This window comes from Saccopteryx leptura, chromosome 12, assembly GCF_036850995.1.
Source record: "Saccopteryx leptura isolate mSacLep1 chromosome 12, mSacLep1_pri_phased_curated, whole genome shotgun sequence".
Taxonomy (NCBI): domain Eukaryota; kingdom Metazoa; phylum Chordata; class Mammalia; order Chiroptera; family Emballonuridae; genus Saccopteryx; species Saccopteryx leptura.
This window is the reverse complement of record NC_089514.1, coordinates 8,470,798-8,493,248: the sequence shown is the minus strand read 5'-3', so window position 1 is coordinate 8,493,248 and position 22,451 is coordinate 8,470,798. Positions and strand designations below refer to the sequence as shown.

The 22,451-nt window shown below is 49.4% G+C and overlaps 1 protein-coding gene across 2 annotated transcripts in view; it reads left to right on the top strand.

Moving 5' to 3' along the window:
- NPSR1 (neuropeptide S receptor 1) overlaps positions 1-2,885 on the top strand; it is a 107,486-nt gene extending 104,601 nt beyond the window's left edge. For both annotated transcript variants that reach the window (XM_066354096.1, XM_066354095.1), the window contains 3 exons: positions 1,294-1,380; positions 1,795-1,975; positions 2,795-2,885. In XM_066354096.1, coding sequence (XP_066210193.1) covers positions 1,294-1,380; positions 1,795-1,975; positions 2,795-2,885 — 359 coding nt within the window. The remainder of the gene's footprint in view (positions 1-1,293; positions 1,381-1,794; positions 1,976-2,794) is intronic.
- Positions 2,886-22,451: the final 19,566 nt, after the last annotated feature.

Genomic DNA, 22,451 nt, shown 5'->3' with positions numbered 1-22,451 from the left:
GAAAAGCCCCTATTCCTATTATTCCCGAGAGCGGTGGAGGGCAGCGGCTCTCTCCTCCGTCCACGCGTGGTTTCTGTTTCTCTCTCGTGTTGTCCAGCTTTGTGGGGTGTGTGGGGTCTTTCACGCTGAATTGCAAGTTCCCGGACAACAGGAGGTCTCTCTTTCAGCCTATTCTGTTCCGTTCTAGCAGACGTGTGACGCTTAGGGGATTTGGACTGGATTGGAGTGGAGGGGGGTCAGAATAGTGCCAAGGTAACCATACCAGTTCCCAAAGGGATTGAAATAAACTTTAAACGTGAAATCTTAACAATGTAGGGAAGACACGTGAGCACAGTATCCGGCTTCTAGGATACAAGTGCCCTGCCCCGTGTGTGACTCAGATGCCTGGGGTGGGCCTCTGACCTGGGCCACCACTAAGGTTGTGCCCATTGAGCCCGGGATCAATGGCAACCAGCTGAAGGTGCATGGGTTGGCATCCTACCCATGCTTCCTTCAGTGAGGGTATGCTCTGGGCAGGGCATGCTTCCAGAGGAAGGGCCCCCTCCCCCAGTAAAAACTCCTGCACAGCACCAGGGGACCTCGCACCCAACATCTGCACCCCAAATTTCCCAGCTCCCTGCTCCCTTCACTAGGAGCGATTACACTGAAGGCTGCCCGCGCTCATCAACGTTCATTTTACCACTGATTGACTGGAGAGGGGTTTGTGTTCATTCATTCAAAAAATACCCGTCACTCATTAAGTTCAGGGAATACAGGAGTGGGGTGGGTTCTGTCTCCATCATGCTGATATTCCAGTGGATTTTATGTTTACCCTTAGGATGTTTTTGTTTTTGCTTTTGTTTGTTAATACCCCCTGGTTTGAGCTTTTGTCACAGTGGAGTTTCTAAGTTAGATGCACGAGTCAGATGCAGGAGATAGTTGGGGGGGGGGGGGGTAACCAGTCTAAGAAAACGGCTTTGCCCTTGGTTGCCAGAGCAACCGGATGGGATGGGTGTCTCAGCACCGTCCCTCGTGGTCCCGTGGCTCATTCCAGCTTCAGCTGACTCGGCATCCAGCCAAGCCTCCCGAGGCTCTGGATGTCCCAAAATATTTGCACTTTCTATTAAGCTGCAAACTGAGCAGTTTCCAACATCCAGCCCCGAGCCATCGTTACTCTGAAAACGTCCAAGGAGGTCCTCCCGGGCCCGGGTGAGCAGGATAGAAGTGGTCCCGTGACAGCTGTGGGGCTGACTTTCAATGTATGTACTGGCAGAAACAGCACTTCATTTTCCCGTTTGCTTTTCATGTCCACAGACGGAAAACTGTGCACCAGCTATAACCGAGGGCTCATCTCAAAGGCCAAAATCAAGGCCATCAAGTACAGCATGGTCATCATCCTCGGTAAGCAGTGTCCCCGCTCGTGCTGCGGGACTGTGCGAGGGTTACAAAAGCAGACTTGTCCCCAGGACCCGGTGGGGGAGAGCCCGCGGGAGAAGGGACTCTGTCTACGGACACACTTCCGCCTCTGTCTGATTCGAGAGGAATGTGTGGAACTTCTCCAGAAGTTCTCAAACTTTCAACCAAGAGTCACGGCAGTGGTCAAGTGGGACCCCCTCTTCGCAGAGGGACGGGCTCCAGGGACGCACTTGCAGGGGTGTGTCTGTGCGTCTCTGTGTGTATGTAAGGAAACATGACGTGAAGGTTCCCACACACAACCGTTTCAAATATTTCTGAGGGATCCCGGTTGCTAAGGAACGGGTCCCGGGTCCTGGGTCCTGGCCTCTCGGGGAGCTCATGGTTCTCTTCCCCCCCCAGCCTTCATCTGCTGCTGGAGCCCGTACTTCCTCTTCGACATGCTGGACAATTTCAGCCTCCTTCCGGACACCAAGGAGCGCTTCTACGCCTCTGTGATCATTCAGAACCTGCCGGCCTTGAATAGCGCCATCAACCCCCTCATCTACTTAACCTTCAGCAGCTCCTTCCACCTCCCCCGCAGGTCAGGGGCGTGCCAGCCACTCCCCGGGGGCGGGGGGAGTCTTCCTCGTCCCAGCGCTCCCCCCACGGGTTATAGATGAGACACTCGAGGGTTGAGAAGGTCCCGCTAGTTTGACAAAGGGAAACACAGACCCCGGCCAGGGCCCGTGCCCTGGGTCTCACGCCACATCACCTTCTCGAGCAATCGTCACCAGGTCACAGAGAGAAGACCTTTCTTTGGTTCCAACATCTGCACCCGAAGTGCCTCCACACACACCAGGGACAGAGTGTGAGTGCCGCTTCACAGAGGGGCAGACGAAGGCCCACCCGGCTAAGGGACACGACTGAGGCTGTCGGAGTAGTTAGTCGCAGACCTGGCCTATCTTCCTCCCACAACTCCTCAGTCCTTTTGCTGTTTTTCAGCTGCGTGCCGGCACAAGCCACAGGGGCTGGGAGGAGAAATTCATATAAAATAGAATGATAGCAGGGTTGTAGGCTGGGTTTGATCCCAGTAGCTGAGGCTCAAATTCTGCCACTGCGGACTCATAGCTCTCTGTGACCTTGGACACGTTATTGAACTTCCATAAACGTCAGCTTGCTCACCGGTAAAATGGGGCCAACAGCAGCGGCTCCCTCTTGGCCAGTGATGTCTGTTCAGTGGGCTCTGGTAGGAACCAGAGGGAAGGAGGGGATGTAATTAGTGCAGACGGAAAGTCGGGCGTGTGACACAGAAAATGCTTAGCACAGTGTCCGATCCTTAATACAGTCTCCCTAACTGTTCTCTCTGAACGTTCCTACTTCCCTGTGTGTCAAGTCGAATTATTTTCCCACTCTGCTCTAGGGCACAAAGGTCACAGGATTCCAGAATGACTGGGCCGGCGAGAAACGAGCAGCACGAAATGCAGGTTCTGTCCAAGCCAGAGTTCATCTAGACCCGGGGCCCGTGGGAGTGCTGGGCTGAGCGGTCAGCTCTCCTGGGGTCCCTGTCACCACCTCGAACAAGTGCATGGAGCCGGAGCGGAACCCCTGTGGCTTTTCCAGGCGTGAGGGTGCTGTAAGCGCTTTATCATTTCTTTGTATATCGCTGGCTGCTGTCGTCTACGAACACCTCAGCCAGGAAGCGCTGGTGGGCTTTATTTTGACAAGTCTGGAATTTGGCATTTTTCGGAATCTTCCAAGCGAATATATACTAAATGTTTTCGAGTCGATTTTTACCACCGGATTTTTCCATAAGGGGAAATGGAAGAATTTAATTTGATTATATATACATTCTCCACCCACAGCTCCGGGATGCGTGTGAGCTGCTTATTTTTAGTCTCACATACATCCTTGACATTAAAATCTCCTTGGCAAAACCCTCCTTCCCAGAATTATTCTGAGCTCAACTTTTTTTTTTTTTTTTTTGGCCCACTCCTGGTGCAGTCATTAAAATGTGCTGTATATTTTAATAGCATTCCATTCCTCATTACGATGACAACCCAGAGACTGCATGTTTAAGGTCACAGTGGCATTTTTTCCATAAATTCCTCTTTTCAACTCTACGTGGCCTGAGGGGAAGTATCTCCTTGGGCAGAAATCAGATTCCTCCGTCACCATCTTTCTGAGAACTATCTTCTGAAGCCGAGAGCTTGAGCACTCTGGTTTTATGGCAACGCGCGCCTTTGGAAGGCTGCCTCCCTCCCAGCCACCTGAGCCTGAGCATCCCTGGAAGCAGGGGGCGGCTGAGAAGGGCTTTTCAACGTTTCACTTGAAATCGAGATGGGCCGCAGAAGACCCACAGACTCGTGGCTAATATACAGCCGCCTGCAGGCGTGCCAATGAACAGAGCAGAACCTGGCCGGTGTCCCGGACGGCAAAACAGGAGGCCCGGGGCTCTCTTGACAAGTTTGCAATCTCTGTCAAATCCTGGTCTGCAAAAGACACGGCATGCCGACCATCAGAATCCGGCGACAGATTCTGGAAGTGAAGGAGAGTGTGAGTGAGGCGGTGGGCTCTTCAGAAACTGGGAACACGAGTGTCAGCGGTGCATCCCGTCCCCCGGGAGACCAGAGGTCGGTAAGATAATGGTACAAGCGGCTGCAGGATACGCCGCCGTTAGGGTGAAACTCGCTTTATGCCGGTGTGGATTCTGGAATCCTCGTTTCCAGGTATTTGCTGAGCATGGTGAAACAGGATTTCAACAGTATGAGCACACCGGTCATTAGCAGTCTTACGACTTTGGACACCTCATCATTCAGTGTTTCCGAGCATCCGTGGTCTCCACTGTCAGATGAGAAGGGAGGAAGGCTGGAGCAGAGGGCCGCGTGGTTTCTCACGGATAACGGGTTCTGAGATTGAGACAAGAGTTACATTATATCCTGAGAGTCGGAGCTTCTGGAAGTCTTTTCCCCAGAGACCAATGACTCAGTGACTGAGAGCTGAGTCACTTGCCCTTTAGAGATGGTAACTTCCCCGATGTTCACGATGAAGCCGGAGCGACATCTTTCCTCCGTGGAGAAATACCAGAAACACGTGGGGGCTCTTGAAGGGAATGAGAAGCTTAGTGCTGTGATGTCACTGTTTGTAGCCTTGGGTGCCAAATGGGGTCACGGAGCCAGAGGGCGCTCTGTAAAAATAAAGACACTTAACTTCCCACACTAAGATATCAAAGAAGTCTCTGGTTACATTGTCACATAGCTTCAGGCACAGGTGAAAATTGAGGATGGCCAGACCAGGTTTGCTCAGCACACTGCTGTCCCTGCGGTGATTGTGAGGAGTGGGGGAGGTGGAGGAGAGGGGAGGAGAGATAACTGGGGATGAACAGAGACTTGACTTGGGGGGGGGGGGTGAACACATCAATGCGGTGCACAGAGATGTGTTATAGAATCGGGCACCTGACACCTGTGTAATTATGTTAACTATGTCACCCTAATAAACTCAATTAGAAAAAAAAAAAAGAGTAGGTGTGCTTCACATATTCAGCCACACTGCAGAAAATGTTTCCACTTGACTGAACTAAATCAAATATGAATGGTATAAACGTCTCTGCTTCCAAAGGCATTTAGGGGGCATAGTTTAACTGAAGTTCAATCTCACCAAAAAACATCTCCCATCTTTTTTCCTCTCACAAAGTGGTACCACCACCTTTTTAATGGCTTTAACTTGTAATTAATCATGAGCTGGGAGGGGAAGGAATGTATCCCTTTTAAACTGAACAGACATGAAGTTTAAAACTGTCTTCCTCACTCTGTTTGGATACACCATATGCAGAAGTGGCTTTGCCTCTCCCTTCCACGCCGGCAGTGTGGAAGGGACCACCGGCTGCGTCTGCTGGGGAAACGGAAACGTATGAAACAGGAAATCAAGTGATTCTGCTCTTGTAGAATCAGCGCAGGTGAGCCCCAGACCGGCTGGCAACTGCGGTTCTTTTAGCGTCGTTTCTATATCGTCTGATTTCACGAGCAGGTCCGCCAGAGCTCCCCGAAGCTTTCGGGCGCATTAATTGAAAGGAGATAAACCCTACGTGTTTAGGTGCCAGCCTCCCTGCTTTTGGAAATATGAAAAACCCATGCCTCCTTTCTCTGCTATTGTCTTTTAAGAATGTATTATCCACAACAGGGCTAGCCCGGTTAACATTCTTAAAGTGCAATTCCAAGTTCATCAAATGTTAAAGCGGATGAAGGTTTGGATCATCTAGTCTCGTGGTATTCAGACTGCTCGGGGACCCCAAAGAGGTTCCAAGAGGCTGACTCGGTATTAATATGCGTACATACAACAGTATCACACACATCTAGAGTAAGCTAAGTGTAAGCTGTTTAAAGGTCCTTGAACTACCCAGAATGAGGGGAGAAGACAGATTACTGTTCGACATTGTTACACCAAGAATGAACATTGTAATTTCCAGAATGCATGCTGTAGTCACTAAAATAATAGAAATGAAGAGGTCTAGAGCTTCCAAACTAAAAGAGAAGGAACACCGAGTGATAAAATCCCTCAAGCAGTCCAAAAGGAGGCGAGAAAAGGGAGAAACAGGAACATGAGGAGCTGGGACAAGTAGAAAGCACATAGGAAAATGGTGAATATTTTATCCAATTATACCAATAACTGGTATGGTAAATATACCATAATCCATGTAAGCAAATCGAGTCCTCCAGTTAATAACCAAAGATTGTCAGACTGGATTTAAAAATAATAAAATAAAATAAGCTATCTGTTGTTCACAAAAGACAGGCCTAGAACACAAGGATACAGAGAAGTTGAAGTAAAAGCACTGACCACGGTGTCCCATTGAAACAAAACCAAAAGGAAGCTGGTGACACCACAGTAATAAGACTGAACAGGGTCTCAGGCAAGAAGTATGAGCAGAGTTGGCCCTGGCCGGTTGGCTCAGCGGTAGAGCGTCGGCCTGGCATGCGGGGGACCTGGGTTCGATTCCCGGCCAGGGCACATAGGAGAAGCGCCCATTTGCTTCTCCACCACTCCCCGTCCTCTCTGTCTCTCTCTTCCCCTCCCGCAGCCAAGGCTCCATTGGAGCAAAGATGGCCTGGGCGCTGGGGATGGCTCCTTGGCCTCTGCCCCAGGCGCTAGAGTGGCTCTGGTCGCAAAAGAGCGATGCCCCAGAGGGGCAGAGCATCGCCCCCTGGTGGGCAGAGCATTGCCCCTGGTGGGCGTGCCGGGTGGATCCCGGTCGGGCGCATGCAGGAGTCTGTCTGACTGTCTCTCCCCGTTTCCAGCTTCAGAAAAATACAAAATAAATAAATAAATAAAAAAGAAGTCTGAGCAGAGTTATACAGGCACACGTCAACTGACCAATGCCTTAGTTCAATACGATGACAGAATAATCCTAAATGTCTACGTATTTAACAACATGGCCTCAAAATGGTTTTTTTTTTTAAGTAAAAAAACTACAAAACAAACAAAATCACAGACACAGTAGGGGATTTTATCACAATTCCAATTACTGAGGCAGACAAAAAATTAGTAATGACCTGGACAATCTGAATGTCATGAATAACAGGAAAAGCACTTGGCCCCACTTCCCCAGAATAATCCGTCTTTTCATGCACACCTGAAGCAGTTACAGAACGGGGCCATGTGCCAGACCCTAAAACCAGCTTCAATACCTGCAAAAGATTGAGCTCAGCGGTCTAGTGTCTTTGATCGCAAGGCAACTGTGCTAGAACTCAAGAGCAGGAACACAACTAGAAAATTCCCATGTGTTTGGAAATTAAGAAATATATCTCTCAATAACTTAGGACAGAGGTCGGGAACCTATGGCTCGTGAGCCAGATATGGCTCTTTTAATGGCTGCATCTGGCTCGCAGACAAATCATTAATAATAAAAATAATAACGTTAAAGATATAAAACATTCTCATGTATTACAATCCATTCATTTCCTACCGCTCATGTTCATGGTTGCGGGTGGCTGGAGCCAATCACAGATGTCCTCCCGGACAACACCAGATTTTTACTGGATAATGAGTAAAGTACATGGGTCGTTCTATGGCTCTCATGGAATTACATTTTAAAATATGTGGCGTTCATAGCTCTCTCAGCCAAAAAGTTTTCCGACCCCTGACTTAGGATAAAAGAAGAAAGTATATGGACATTAGGAAACAATTGTACTGAATGGTAATAAAATTATTTAGCTAATGTGTGGGATACAGATAAATACTTAAAGGAAAAGAAGAAAAATTTAAAGTCAATGAACAAATCATCTATCCCCTGAAGTTAGAAAATTCACCAAAATAAACCCAAAGGAAATATGAAAAAGAAAAGACTGAGTACGAGTAAAATTAATAAATCTAGAAAACAACATAATTTTAAAAGCTCAACAAAGATATAAGTCTGTTCTTTAAAAACAGTAACATTAAGCCCTGACTGGGCGGTGGCGCAGTGGATAGAGTGTCAGACTGGGATGCGAAAGACCCGAGTTCGAGACCTTGAGGTCGCCAGCTTGAGCGAGGGCTCATCTGGTTTGAGCAAAAGCTCACCAGCTTGGACCCAAGGTCACTGGCTCGAGCAAGGGGTTACTCAGTCTGCTGAAGGCCCACGGTCAAGGCACATATGAGAAAGCAAGCAATGAACAACTAAGATGTCTCAACGAAAAATTGATGATTGATGCTTCTCATCTCTCTCTGTTCCTGTCTGTCTGTCCCTGTCTATCCCTCTCTCTGACTCTCTCTCTGTCTCTGTAAAAAAACAACAACAACAACAAAAAACAGTAACATTAATAAACCTCTGGTGGGACTGGTTAAGGGTGGGAGGGGGAGGGGGAGGGGGAGGGGGAGGGGGAGGGGACACAAATAAGCAGTATCATTTTTTAAGGATATCATTGTAGGTCCTGGAGTCAATAAAGACAAAATAAGTGGATATTATGATCAAGTTTATACCAAAACATACTGAAACTATAAATGCTATTTTAAAAATTATATAGATCACATAATATAGAAATTATAGCTAGATAGATAGATACCATGATTATCATTTGGAAGACTGATTATCATAAAATTATTAATTCTTCTCCAATTGATCTATAATATTAATACAGTGACAAGCAAAGCTCCAACAGGAATTCTGTAGAGCTTGCTAAGTTGCCTCTAAAATTTTGTATAAGAATGCAAAGGGCCAAGAATAGTTAAGACAGCCTGACCAGGTGGTGGCACAGTGGATAGAGCGGACTGGGATGCGGAGCACCCAGGTTTGAAACCCCACGGTCACTGGTTTGAGCACGGGCTCACTACCTTGAGCGTGGGGTAGCTGGCTTGAGCATGGGATCACAGACATGACACCATGGTTGCTAGCTTGAGCCCAAAGGTTACTGGCTTAAACCCCAAGGTCGCTGGCTCAAGCCAGGGGCCACTCAGTTTGCTGGAGCCCCCTGGTCAAGGTACATATAAGAAAGCAATCAATGAACAACTAATGTGCCGCAACAAAGAATTGATGCTTCTCATCTCTCTCCTTCCTGTCTGTCTGTCCCTATCTGTCCCTCTCTCTGACTCTCTCTCTGTCTCTGTAAAAAAAGAAAAGAAAAGAAAAGAAAAAGAATAGCCACAACATTCTTGAATAAGAAGGAAAAAACTGGGAAAGCTTGATACCAAAATTTATCATAAAGTCATAGTAATAAAGTTTGTGGTATTTTCTCCAGAGTGAACAAATTAGCAAATAAAACAGAAAAAGAGTCTAGAAAAAGGTGCTTACATACAGGAAAACTTGACACATTTTAGCAGTAGCATTGCAGAGAGATTAGGAAAGGGTAGTCTTTTCAATACATAATGATAAGACAATTTGGGCATTGACGTGAGAAAAAAATTAAAATAGAAGCCTAGTGGATGATATGCAAAATTGGTTCCGGGTGGAGGATGAATATATTTGCATAGGACAAAACAATCTTGAATAAATAATATAGGAGAATATCTTTAAGATCTATCATAGGGGAAAGAACTCTTAAACAAAATATAAAACTATTGCTCATAAAGAAAAAGACTGAGAAATTTGATTACTTAAAATGAGAAACTCTGTTCATCAAATGGCATCACAACCAGGGTGAAAAGGCAAGCTACTGAATGGGAAATATTTGCAACACACACAATTGACCAAGATCCAGTTACTAGAACATACAAAAAACTCAAGCAAATCAATAAGATAATAGAAGACAGATAGAAAAATGGGCAGGACTTGACTTCAGAAAGGAAGTTACCCATGGCCAATAGACACATAAAAAAGGTGCTTAATCTCATTAAACATCAGAGAAAAGTAAATTAAAACACAATTAGATGCTAATTTGTACCCACTAGATTAGCGAAAATGAAACACTTTAACAATATCAATTGTTTATAAGGATGTAGCTTATCAGAAATTCTCATTTTGTTCTAGCAGGTAAATAATTAGTAAAACCATTCTGGAAAATTATGGTCTTTTAACTAGGAAAATTAAAGATACATATACCTTCTGACCTTGACATTTTGTTCCTGGATGCACATACTACAGAGGAAGAATGTAATTGTGCGCACCTTGATACATGTGCAAAAATTGACCATAAGACCCCTAACTGGAGGCAAAACAAATGCTCACCAACAATAGAACAGACAGATTAAGATATATTTCAAACAGATAGAATACTCTGTAGCAACAAAATAAAAAAAAAACCCACAGCTACTTGACACAAAATGGAAAATATCTTTAAAAACATAAGGTAGAAGATACATATTAAAAGATACTATATGATTACATTTACAGAAAATTCAAAAGCAGCCAAAAGGAAACTGTTGTGTTCAAGGATACATGCATAAAATTCTAAAGCAAAGCAATGCAATCTCCTTTGCTACAATCCACGAGTGGGCGCCTCTGCAGGGAGGGCGAGCTGCGTTGGGAGAGAGCTTACAGGGCTCTGTTTTTTGCTGTGGGTGGCGGGTACGAGGGTGTCCACTCTAATTACTTGTTCATCTATATCTACTTGTGTTTTTGTGCATTTTATGAAGGTGTTCTATTTCATACTAAAGAGAGTTTCTAAAACCTGTGTGAAAAGCCTTTTAGAACGGTTGTTCTAGAAATACTGCAGAAGAGAGATCCCGACTGGAAACAGGAAGGTCGTGAGTTGGGTCTCAGTTACATACAGGCAACCGCAGACACGGCTGGCTGGCAGGTCACTCAGCTTCCTCCTCCGCATTCGGGGTCAACGTGTTTCATGAGCATCCAGTAACAGGGGGTCCTGATGCCAGCATCTTCCAGTCTGCAGAAACATCTTGGCTCCTCCACAGAGCCTTGGGAGTCAGTTCAGTAGAAGTGAATACCCATCTCTCATTCCCTTTCTTGCCTGGGGCACCTGGAATCCCTAAGTTTTTGCTACTGGCCTCCTACTTCCATATCCTTCGAAAAGTCTCCTCCGGCCCTGGCCGGTTGGCTCAGTGGTAGAGCGTCAGCCTGGCGTGTGGAAGTCCCGGGTTCGATTCCCGGCCAGGGCACACAGGAGAAGCGTCCATCTGCTTCTCACCCCTCCCCCTCTCCTTCCTCTCTGTCTCTCTCTTCCCCTCCCACAGCTGAGGCTCCATTGGAGCAAAGATGGCCCAGGCGCAGGGGATGGCTCCTTGGCCTCTGCCCCAGGCGACAGAGCAGACGCCCCGGATGGGCAGAGCATCGCCCCCTGGTGGGCATGCCAGGTGGATCCTGGTCGGGCGCATGCGGGAGTCTGTTTGACTGCCTCCCCATTTCCAGCTTCAGAAAAATACAAAAAAAAAAAAAAAAAAGTCTCCTCCTTCTCGTCTGCATTCTTTCTACCCTTCCTCGAGCCTCAGTGTGGAGCAAGCATGGAATCCGCCTTCTAAGATGTTACAGAGCCTACCTAGAATGCAGCAGTCCCTGGGAGACTTACACGTAGACAGAGAACACTGGAGAGAGGGCTGCCTTAACCCCAAGAACTAATCAGCAGCAGGAAGTTGGGAGAATATTTGGAGCCAAACAGCACGTAACTCACACATGCCCATAACTACCTGACAGATTTTTAAGGTGGTTGATCAAACAGTGTCAAACCTGGCTGGATCGCAGAATCACCCAATGAGTTTTTAAAATGTACCAACGTCTAGATCCCCAGCCCCAGAGATTCTGGCTGTTTGGGTGCTGGACAGAGCACGGAAAGCTGTGTGTATGTATACAAGCCACTTGGGTGACGCTCTGCAGTTCCACGGGCTGGAAATTCAGAGTCAGTGATCAAAAGCATGCGGGTACTTACAGCCCCGGTTTCTCAGCACCAGGAAGTGTGCAGGCATCCTTCGCTTACCTCCACCAGGTTGCCCTGGGTCCCACCTGAGGACAAATGTGTTCTCCTGAGAGCCCACTTGACCCCTCGCAACTATACAGATAGCTTTAGGCAAACCCCAGGCAGCTCTCATTCCTTCTTGCCACTCTGGATGAAAAGCGGCTTTTTTCCTCCATTGAGGTAGACCTTGATCTAAAGTAGCTCTGCATGGATATACCGTATTTTTCACTCCAGAAGACGCACCTGACCATAATACGCACCTAGGGTTTTAAGGAGGAAAATAAGAAAAAAAATATTCTGAACCAAATGGTGTGTTAAAATACTTAATGAAATACCGTATTTTTCGCTCCATAAGATGCATGGGCATTTTCCCCTCCACTTTGGGGGGCGAAAAATGTGCATCCTATGGAGTGAAAAATACAGGATGCCTGAGAGAGAGTCAGGTGGGGAGGTATGGCCGTGATGTCTGGGAACAAGGACGGATGTCCCTGAGTCTGGAGCTGGGGGACAGGTGTGGATGTGACTGCATAACAAAGCCCTCTAGAGCAGCCCGGCTCAGATGGATTACGCACATCCATTGATATTTACTACATTAAAAACTAAAACTGAAAAAAATAAAATTTTACTATTTATGAGCTTATTCATAAATAATACATGTATTACATATTAACATAAATATCTTTTATACAGAAAGTAACTATATTTCTCAAAAAAACCCCAAAAACTTCTAGCAAGGAGAGAAACTGTTTTAACTTTTTTTTGTGTGCAAAATCTCTTTCAGTTTGACTTAACAGACAGCTGGATTTGCGTCCCCTCTGCGTTCAGTCTGCTGCAATGTGTTGTTTTGATGGAAATATATAAAGAAAGTCAGGCTTCACACAACTACGTAGCTAGAAAAAAAAGGAGTATGTTAATCTGGTTCTGCAGTCAATCTGTTCAGTTATTACATGCCGTGTAACCTCTGGAAAATTCCACCGTGCCTATGAGAGAATGAAAAGGCAAACAGCATCCCAGTGCTGTGATGAGGAGAGTTTTGACCCCACAGACGTTCCCTGGGAGGTTGTCAAAGGCACGGCCCTCCCACCGGCCAGGTTCAGGACCACACTTCGGGGACCGCTGCCTTGGAGAAAAACAGTGCTTGCTCATTTGGTTGCCGGCAGCATTGGCCATCGCTGGACCACTGCCCTCTTGGATGCACAGTTCAGACCATGAGGTGGGCGGGCACAATTTGCATCTGTTTGCAAAGCTGGTTGAAGCACTAATTACAGGCAATTCTGACTGAGGCTTTGCTCCAAGGCAGCCCCTCAGCAGATGAACCTGCTGATGGAACCTGCCTGCACTGTGGGTCAGAGCCCCTGGTCCTACTCATCCAAGCCACTCAGGGCATGTCCAGGACTGGGGACAAGTGACCGTTTGGACTGAAGAACAAAGTAATCAACATTCATTCCAACTGGACCCAGGGCCACTGGATGGAAAAGCAAGGCACCTGTGAAGGTCCTGAGTGGGACACGTTTGCGCCCGTGCACGGGCTGAGTGAGGGCTGGCAACCCAGACCGGACCGCATTCCTTATCCCTGTGGCGGGCCACACAGCCGCCCCCAGCCCCTCGCCATTGTCTTTTCTTTGTACTACGTATTTATCACCTTCCAGTATAATATTTACTGCTTTTCAAATTTATTGCCTGTATCTCTCACGAGACAATATATTTATTATCTGTTTTGTTCCCTGTCACAGCCCCGGACCAGAACAGTGCCAACAGTGCCGAGAATATAGGCAAGGTGTCAGTAAGTGTTAGCTTTCTGAATGAGCTGGTAAGATCTACACACGGAGGGGCAGAGGAGGGCGGCCACTTCCTCCAGGCAGCCTTCCTCCCTTCCTCGTCCCCCACGAGGGAAAGGCCTTGAGCTGAGCATGCTCAGTTTATGCTGCCCACACTCATGACACAGATTAGACCCTTCCTCCTCCTGCCTTGGGTGACTGAACGGCAGGTAGACATTAGGAATGTGACATCTCCACGGGGAAGGAGGCATTAGGACTGGAGAAGAATTATCCACCATGACTTGCCCCACATTTGTTGTCAACCCGTTTGTGCTTAACCGGAAAGCCTGTGGTCAGCCGGGGGCGGCGGTCCTCAGAGGAGGAGAGCAGAGGTTCTGTCAAGCCCTTCGCCTCCCCTCCCCCACCCCGCACCCGGCACCCCTCCCCCACACCATCCACAGCATCTACGTCCTCTGTCCCTACTGCTTCTCCGCCCAGAGCCCCCCTTACACTCGGCTCTTGACACTGGGCTGGGGGCTCCGCAAACCCCGCTCCTGCTGGGTGGGGTCTGCCACGGGGAGAGCGGCAGGGCTCGGCAGGGCTCGGCAGGGCTCGAGGAGCCTGGGGCGGGGCTTCCTTCTGTTCTCCGAGCACCGGCCTCGCTGCTGCCTGCTCAGAGTCCCAAGCAGTGTCCTGTTCTCACCGCTCCGCAGCTGCATGGCGCGTGCCCGGGGGTCCCAGCCCCCGCCCGGGGCCCTCTCCTCTGGACTCCCGGGATCACTCCACTCCTTCCTTCTGTCCCGCCCGGTCTTGGCAACGCCAGCAGGTCCCTGCAGTTACTCATCTGTACGCTACTCTTCCTCTTATCTCTCTCATCCCTCCAACACCTGCACTGAATTGTGCCCAATGCCCTGTGTTAGGGCTCCTCTACCTGAAATACCCACGATGGTTCTCACTGCCTGACTGGGTGGCCCCTGACTGGGCCAGCTCTCTTGTGGATCCTCCTGAAACCGCCAGTGGACAAGTTAGAACTGCTCCCCAGAGGGCTCTTACGTGAGTCAGAAATTTTTCACTAATGTTAAATCTACTACATTCATACCTGGAAATGCATTCCGACTCAGTTTCTCTTTCCTAATGACGTCCTTCCACACTGTCCAATAAACCGAGATGACCATACATTTCACCCACAACAGCCCAGGTTCACGCCCATTATCCCAGCACCATTAGGAAAGGGACCTCCTTTCTCTCTCTCTCTTTCTCTCTCTCTCTCTCTCTCTCTCTCTCTCTCTCTCTCTCTCAAAACTACCCCAGTTTGGGTGACAGATTATATGGCCACTCTAAATAGAGACCATTATATGTTCCACAATGAAATTAAATGATGTTAAGATACTCCAGCAATAAAATACCAATTAGAAAATGTTCCGAATTTGAGTATCAACCCCTTCTCATTGTGAATTTTCTGGGAAGAAATTAAAGTTCAACGATTCAAGTCAACGATTAAGTTCAAGTCCAAAGGATTTAAAGTCCAAAATCGTATTCTCTTTCCCTTGTGATTTAGGGTTCAAAGAAAATTAAGAGTCCAAATCGCCTCCCAATTTGTTATTCAACTTCTATGTTTTATTTCTCGGTGTTTCAAGGCCATGCATCAATTGTTGGAGCACAGGGATCCAGAAATAGCCTCTCTCTTTCCCGTGAGAGCTTTGAACAGATTATAAAATTCAACAAAGGGTGACAGGAAAGCGAGAGAAATAACACCCTGGCTCCTAATAAACTAGGCTTGTGCCTACAGGCAAGACAGACTACCAATAGCGAGCTCTAGAATCGGGCTTCCCCACCCCCTCCCCCTCCCCGGTGTCTAATTCACCCCTTCCCCTGGGCACAGCTACACTGTGTATTTCTCAGCCTCTCTTACAGTTAGTTAACTCTGGTCCTATGAGTTTTGGTCAATGGATCGTGAAAAAAGTTCTGCATAGCCCCCTAGCAGGATCCATAAAAACTTCCCATGGCCCTGGCCGGCTGGCTCAGTGGTAGAGCGTCGGCCTGGCGTGCGGGGGGCCCGGGTTCGATTACCGGCCAGGGCACACAGGAGAAGCGCCCATTTGCTTCTCCACCCCCCCCCCTCCTTCCTCTCTGTCTCTCTCTTCCCCTCCCGCAGCCAAGGCTCCATTGGAGCAAAGGTGGCCCGGGTGCTGGGGATGGCTCCTTGGCCTCTGCCCCAGGCGCTAGAGTGGCTCTGGTCGCGACAGAGCGACGCCCTGGAGGGGCAGAGCATCGCCCCTGGTGGGTGTGCCGGGTGGATCCTGGTCGGGCGCATGCGGGAGTCTGTCTGACTGTCTCTCCCCGTTTCCAGCTTCAGAAAAATACAGAAAAAAAAAAAAAAAACAACTTCCCATGAGTGTTTCTTGTGACTCCCTCTCCCCAGCCCATCTGTGAGCTGAGTGGGGGAGAACTCTGATGGCTTAGAAACAGGCAAGGCTACTGAATTCCTGGACATGGCTCCACGCAGCGCGGACGCAGCCTACCTTGTCTGTTGTACCCACCGAGTTCTTGGAGGCATCGTCTTAGGACAGGTGTCCCTGTGGCTGTGGGTTAGAGATTTCTTCACCCTGTAGACAGCCCAAGCCCAAGCCCAGAGAAAGAGGCAGCAGCTGAGCTGAGCAGGCTCCAGTCTCCCCACCTCCAAACCAAGCAGAGTAAGCGCCGCCCCGCGGGCGAGGAGGAGCCTCTTCCCGGAGGCGGGTGGGTGCCCCTCCTCCTGAAAGGAAATTATCTCGCCACCAAAATTGAGTTTTCTTCTTGTGTACCCCTTGTTTGTTTGCAATCTTTCCTTGGTTCCCCATCCAGGTTTATTGGCTCTTTCCCAAGATTCAGCCTGGAATGCCGGTGGCCCAGGCCAGGCAGGTCCACGTTGGGCTCGGGCGGACGGCAGAGAAATCGCGGAGCCGGAGAGCGTTGAGCCATTGCCATTTATCAGAGTCTCGCAATGGCGGACGAGCCAACAAGACAGGGAAATTGCTCCTGAGGCCTACAACCAGCAAAGCGGCCCCTCACAGGGGCGGGCAGGCAACCCGCGATCTGCGATCTGCCCTGAGTGCAAGCACTGGTAGCCTTACACAGACTACACACACCTGGAGCGGACACGTGCTCAGGCACTGATCAGGCAAAGGGCTTGCAGCCGGTAAACCAGCAAGCAAGCCTAACACAGCTGTTTTCCCCCCACCCCCTCCTCCTCCTTTCTTCAATGGGTGACAGACAGAGGGGAGAGCCTTGCTCCTCTCTGCAACTAGCCCGTGGGTCCCAGTCAAATACTCCTCTCTGGGCAGAAGTTCAAGGAGCAACAACTCTTCCTGACCTTCCTCCCCACCTGCTCTAGTTTCCAGAGTCCTCAGAGGGTCGTTCTCAGGAGACACTTGCCACGTTCTGTTTTGTTGTTGTTTTTTAAAGAATAGTGGCGTTTGCACAGGGATCATCAGGCTGTTTCTGAGGGAAGTCTGTGCCCTCAGCAACTCCCCGAGTCTGCCTGCATGGGGAACACCTTCCGTCTCCTGCCTCTACTTGAAGTGGAGAAAGGTCTGCCCCTCTCTGTAGCAAGAATAAACCTGGGACAGGCCTGCAGTGTGCCTGCCACGCCCGCAGTCCCGTCTGAGGGACATTGTCCCGCACAGCTCTTAATACACTGGCCAAGGTTGGGTTCCATGCGGTCTAGTACGTGCTGGCCAGAGCAGATGAGATCCAGGTAGACCCCCAATCCATGGGGGTTCATCCGCACAGTGGGCAGCAAACTACTGCCAAGAGACTGGGCCAGTTCATGGGCATTGAAACAGTTCACAATCCCTAATTTCAACAGGAGAGATCGCAATGGGCCATGGCAATGAGACAGCAGGACCCAGGAGTCAGCAGAGGCAGTGGACTGACAGAGGAAGACCCAGGGTAGAGCTGTGCAGAGAAATGCACGTGGACAGAGGGAGAGAGAGGGAGAGAGAGAACAGGGTTTGGAGGACAAGCCACAGAGGTGTCTGGGCTCAGTTCTTCCCCTGTCCTTTCTTTCTTTTTTTTTTTTTTTTTTTTTTTGTATTTTTCTGAAGCTGGAAACAGGGAGAGACAGTCAGACAGACTCCCGCATGCGCCCGACCGGGATCCACCAGGCACGCCCACCAGGGGCAACGCTCTGCCCACCAGGGGGCGATGCTCTGCCCCTCCGGGGCGTCGCTCTGCTGCGACCAGAACCACTCTAGCGCCTGGGGCAGAGGCCAAGGAGCCATCCCCAGCGCCCGGGCCATCTTTGCTCCAATGGAGCCTTGGCTGAGGGAGGGGAAGAGAGAGACAGAGAGGAAGGGGGGGGGGGAGGAAGGAGGGGGGGTGGAGAAGCAAATGGGCGCTTCTCCTATGTGCCCTGGCCGGGAATCGAACCCGGGTCCCCCGCACGCCAGGCCGACGCTCTACCGCTGAGCCAACTGGCCAGGGCTTGTCCTTTCTTATAACCAGTCACTCCCTTCCCCTTGCCCTGATCGCGTGCAGCACTGTGCCTTGTCCCACAGAACGATGCATTTCCACACTGGTCATCAGTCTGCAGCATCGAGCCTGCTTGTCGGAAGCCGCGGCCCCACGTGGGATGGAGACCAGCGTCTCCCGAAGAACCGGAAAGGTATCCCATGAACAGCTCGCTCTGCTTAGCAGTTAGGGTCAGTGTTCCAAGGAAACGAGTCCCATTGTGACCATGGGAGGAAGATGTCCCATCCTGCCTCCCTCTGAGACAGGCCTGACAATATGGTCACCGGCATATTGTCTGCTCCAGAGTGACACTCTCTGGAGCCACTAGGGAGAAGCTGTCCTTCATTACCAGGTGGAAGCAAACACCAGTGACACAGGGACCGGACAATAAAACAATTCAAGTGAAACAATCAAATGACTCAAGGGGAGGAAACACAGGCTCATTCATTCCCAGCAATGGTTCTAAAAAGCGCACATTGGGTGACATCAGATCCTGTTTCCGATGGCTGCCTTTTCTCCATCCCCGCACACCCCGCCTTGGCTCAGACCGTCATTAAGCGCGGCTGGACTGGGACAATGGCAGTGGCATTCAAACAGTCACGTCTCTCCTCGCCCCTCACCCTTACGGCTTTCGGGAATCACACCTTGAACCCTTCTTTGGGGGTGAAACGGTTCGGGGCTGGCGGAGGGGGTGGCAGGTTAATTGAAGGTCACAGAAAGCAACGTCTTTCTGAACTAGAACGCGTGCGTTTTGTGCCAAGTGCTGTGCTAGGCACTTCCTGTCGCTGTGCTCATGAATCTCACGGTCGCGTCCCCTCACGCGGCAAACGTCAGTACCTGCATTTTGCAGATGAGGAAGATGAGACTCAGAAAAAGCACGCAAAATGCCGAAGCCACCTGCCTGTCGGAAGTGGGGCGAGGGGTTGCATTTGGTCTTTGACATCCTGCCTTAGGAGCGCGCAGTGGTGACATTTTCCTGCCCTCTCCCTCCTCTCCCTTCTCTCCCCTTCTCAACGCCCTGGTACATCTCCTCCCTGATCGGCTGTGGTCTCTGACCTACCTCACCCTCACTGTCACCTCCTGTCCTACCTGTCCAATGCCCCTTCTTTCTCTGTCCCCACCGGCCCTCCCAGACTCTGCTGTAGCTTCACGCCCCTCTTCCCCAAGAACTGAGAACGGGAGACTAGCCCTAGGCAGTGAAAGGCCCTCGGAGCTCCTGAGGAAGGTGCTGGGCCCGCAGGAGCGGTGTGAACAGTGCTGTCACGATGGGACTTTAGGGCCAGACGGAGCGGGCACACACAATGTGTCGCATTCTGTCTCTTAATCAGCCCCTGGCCTGCCCGGCTAGTTCCTGCCATTGAAATCCTGTCACACTCGCTGCACAAAGAGCCATTGTGCTTCCTTCCTTGTCCATCCAGGAGCAGACAGGGGCTGGTCTGCTAGTCCGCATTGGCAGCGCGCTGTCCCCTGGTCCTTATTCTTCCTGAACAATAGCAAGCAGGGGCGGCTCAGGGCATGAGTGTGCAGGTGGCGCTGGGGCCTGCCCGCTCTCAGAGAATGGCCCGATCCCTTACCGCGAACGTGAGGGCCTCCAGGCCAATCGGGGTAGAGGCTGGCGGGCGGGCTGTGGGGCTGCAGGCCCGGCCCCCTCCCTGGCCCCTCAGGCTGGCCTGCCGTAGCCTCTGCTCTCAGCCCCGGTCAGGCCCGGGGGTGCTGGGCACCGGAGGCCACTCTGTGCGTGGCAGACCTGGCCCCTTAGAATGGGCTTCCAGTCTCTGGTGTGCACTGGTAGCACCTGGCTCTGGGGGAAACGCAGGCTGGGATTCAGCCCGAGGCTCTGCATTTCTAGAAAGCTCCAAGATCAGGCCAACATTGCTGGTCCGGGACCATGGTTTTACTGATGAGGGCTGAGCCCTCGCTGGGATTGGAGCTGCCGTCCTGAGGGGCTTGCTGAGGCTGTGAGGGAGCCCCCCCCCCCCAGGGCTGGCCCTCCAGGAAGAGCTGATGGGGATCAAAGAACTGACCAGAGAGGCCGGCAGGAAAAATCCCTAAGGGCACGGCGGGTCTGCCATGATGTCCGTCAGAAGGGGAAAGACGGGTGGGGCCGGGCTCTGTGTCAAACTGTTACCAAACTGCAGTCACACGTAGGAAGACCCAGGTCCCTACCACTTCCATACATCTTCCTTCTTTCCCAGAGTCCGCTCTTCCCTGTCAACTCCGGGAGGCTGACAGGACGGTGCCTTCAGGGACGGAGCCAGACAGACACGCAGCCGCAGGCTCCTGCTGGGTCCCCACTCACACCCCTCGCTGCGGCGGCCCTGGGCCCGGTGCCTCTTCCAACCACTGAGGACGACACTCCAACACCGGGCACCCAGTGGTGTTTCTTGCCCCAGCGGGAGCGCAGGCCTGCCCGCAATGCACCCTGACTTCCAGCCTCTGATACTGACTTCAGACTCTGGTCTCTAGAACGGTGAGCGAATAGATTTCTGCTGTTTGAAGCCACTAAGTTTTGGGGGGCATGATCCAAACTAAGCAGGAAGAGTAATTTAAATGGTTTCCTTGGAAACAGTAGTTAATCTGGCCGTGTCCCAGTGTTCACGTGACTCCCGTGGCCATTCAGATCCCGGCCCTGGGGAGAGGGTTATGTTCTATGTCCTGGCTCTCCAGGCAGAGGAAGATGTGGGGTGGGAGTAATCATTCACTCCTGACCTGACAGATGTGTCTGGCCCAACTCCTTGGACTTCCCAGAAAAATATTAAGCCAATAAATTATCTTTTTTTTTTTTTTTTTGAGGAAGGTTTGAATTTATCTTCTGTCACCTACCTCAGAAAGGATTCTTAATAAATAACTAATGCCACTTGTCCCCTTTATTAAGACATCCAAGCATGAGGACTTCAAATTATTTCTGGGTCTCTTATTTTTGTTTTTCTACTAGTGCTGGTAAAAAAAAAAAAAAAAAAAAATTCTCATGTTTAACTTAGACCACCTACTATAATTTTATGTTAAAGACTCCTGCTTCCCCCTAAGTTAAGAGTAATATGAACCAAATTTACCCTCCAACTGAAATAACCAAAAAAAAACCAAAAGACAAAACAATGACAAAGATTTTGCGAGTCATTGGATACTAGGCAGTGATGTCTACTAATCCCTGAGATGGCTAATGAATGGGGTGAGCCTATAACTGTCTCACATTACAGCCTTGGGAAAGTTTAGTGCCTGCAGCATAAGATAGGAAAAGCCAGATAGAGCCCAGTGGACTCTCTGAATGGGGGAAATGGAGCTGAGAGTCCTGGGAGATGAAGGAGCTAGAGCTTGCAGACAGAATACCAAAAAGGGGAGTGATCCTATAGGGGTTCCTTCTTGGGCATTCAGCATAATACTGATCAGTGTATGTGTTTCAGGTACTAGTCAATGTTTGGGGAAAACCCAGTAGGGATTAGAGAACAGTGCCCAGTGCTCACACAACGCTGTGAATAGTGCCTGTTCCTACCAGTCAGAGGGGAAGAAACATAATCCATGGCATATTGGGGTGAGTACCCAGGAGGGTCATGCCTCGGTAGCAGGGAATATCTAGTCCTAGACTGAGCATGGCTATGAACCCACCTGAAAAATAATAAAAGCAAGATCCAAAAGGATTTATCCGTTTCAAAGTGATGTAATTGCATTCCAGAACAAAGTTCAAGGATATTTATAGGAATATACAACTAGTCAGTGCCAAACAGGAGAAAATTCACAATGTTGAGCATCTAACCAAAGATTTTCAGATGAGTTAAAAAAAAAAAAAAAAAGGCAAGAAAACATGATCCATAGTAAAAATGAGCAATCCATAGAAACTGACCTAGAACTGACAGATGGAAGAACCATCCAAGAAAGACATGAAAGCACGTATTATAACTGTATTCCAATATGTTCAGACATTCTGCAGAGACACGGGAAATATTATTGAAAGACCCAAATACAACATTGGGATAAACCTATGTCTGAGATGTAGCATGCACTAGATGGCATCCATAGAAGATGTGACACTTTAGAGGAAAAGATCAGTCAACTTGAAGACTACCCAAAATGAAACACAGAGAGTCAAAAGAATCCCTTCCTCCTGACCCCCAAAACGAACAGAGCATCAGTGAGCTGCAGGACAACAGGCAGCCTTATATTTATGTAACCAGAGTCTCCAGAACAGACAACTGAGAGAGAAAATATACTGTATGTGAAGATATAACGGCAGGTGATTTTCCAAACTCTAAGCCTGTGGATCAAAAAAATAATAATAGTAATTTTAAGAAGCTCAGTGAAACCCAAGCACAAGAAACATAAAGAAAATTACACCAAGATACATCACAATCCCATTGCTTAAAAGCAGTAACAAAAGGCAAATCTTAAAAGCCTCCAGAGAATAATAACATATTGCCAACAGAGGAACACAGACAAGAATGACAGCAGATTTCATCTCGGGAATAGTGAGAGCAGGAAGACAATGGAGCAACAGCTTTAAAGTGCTGGAAAAAACAACTGT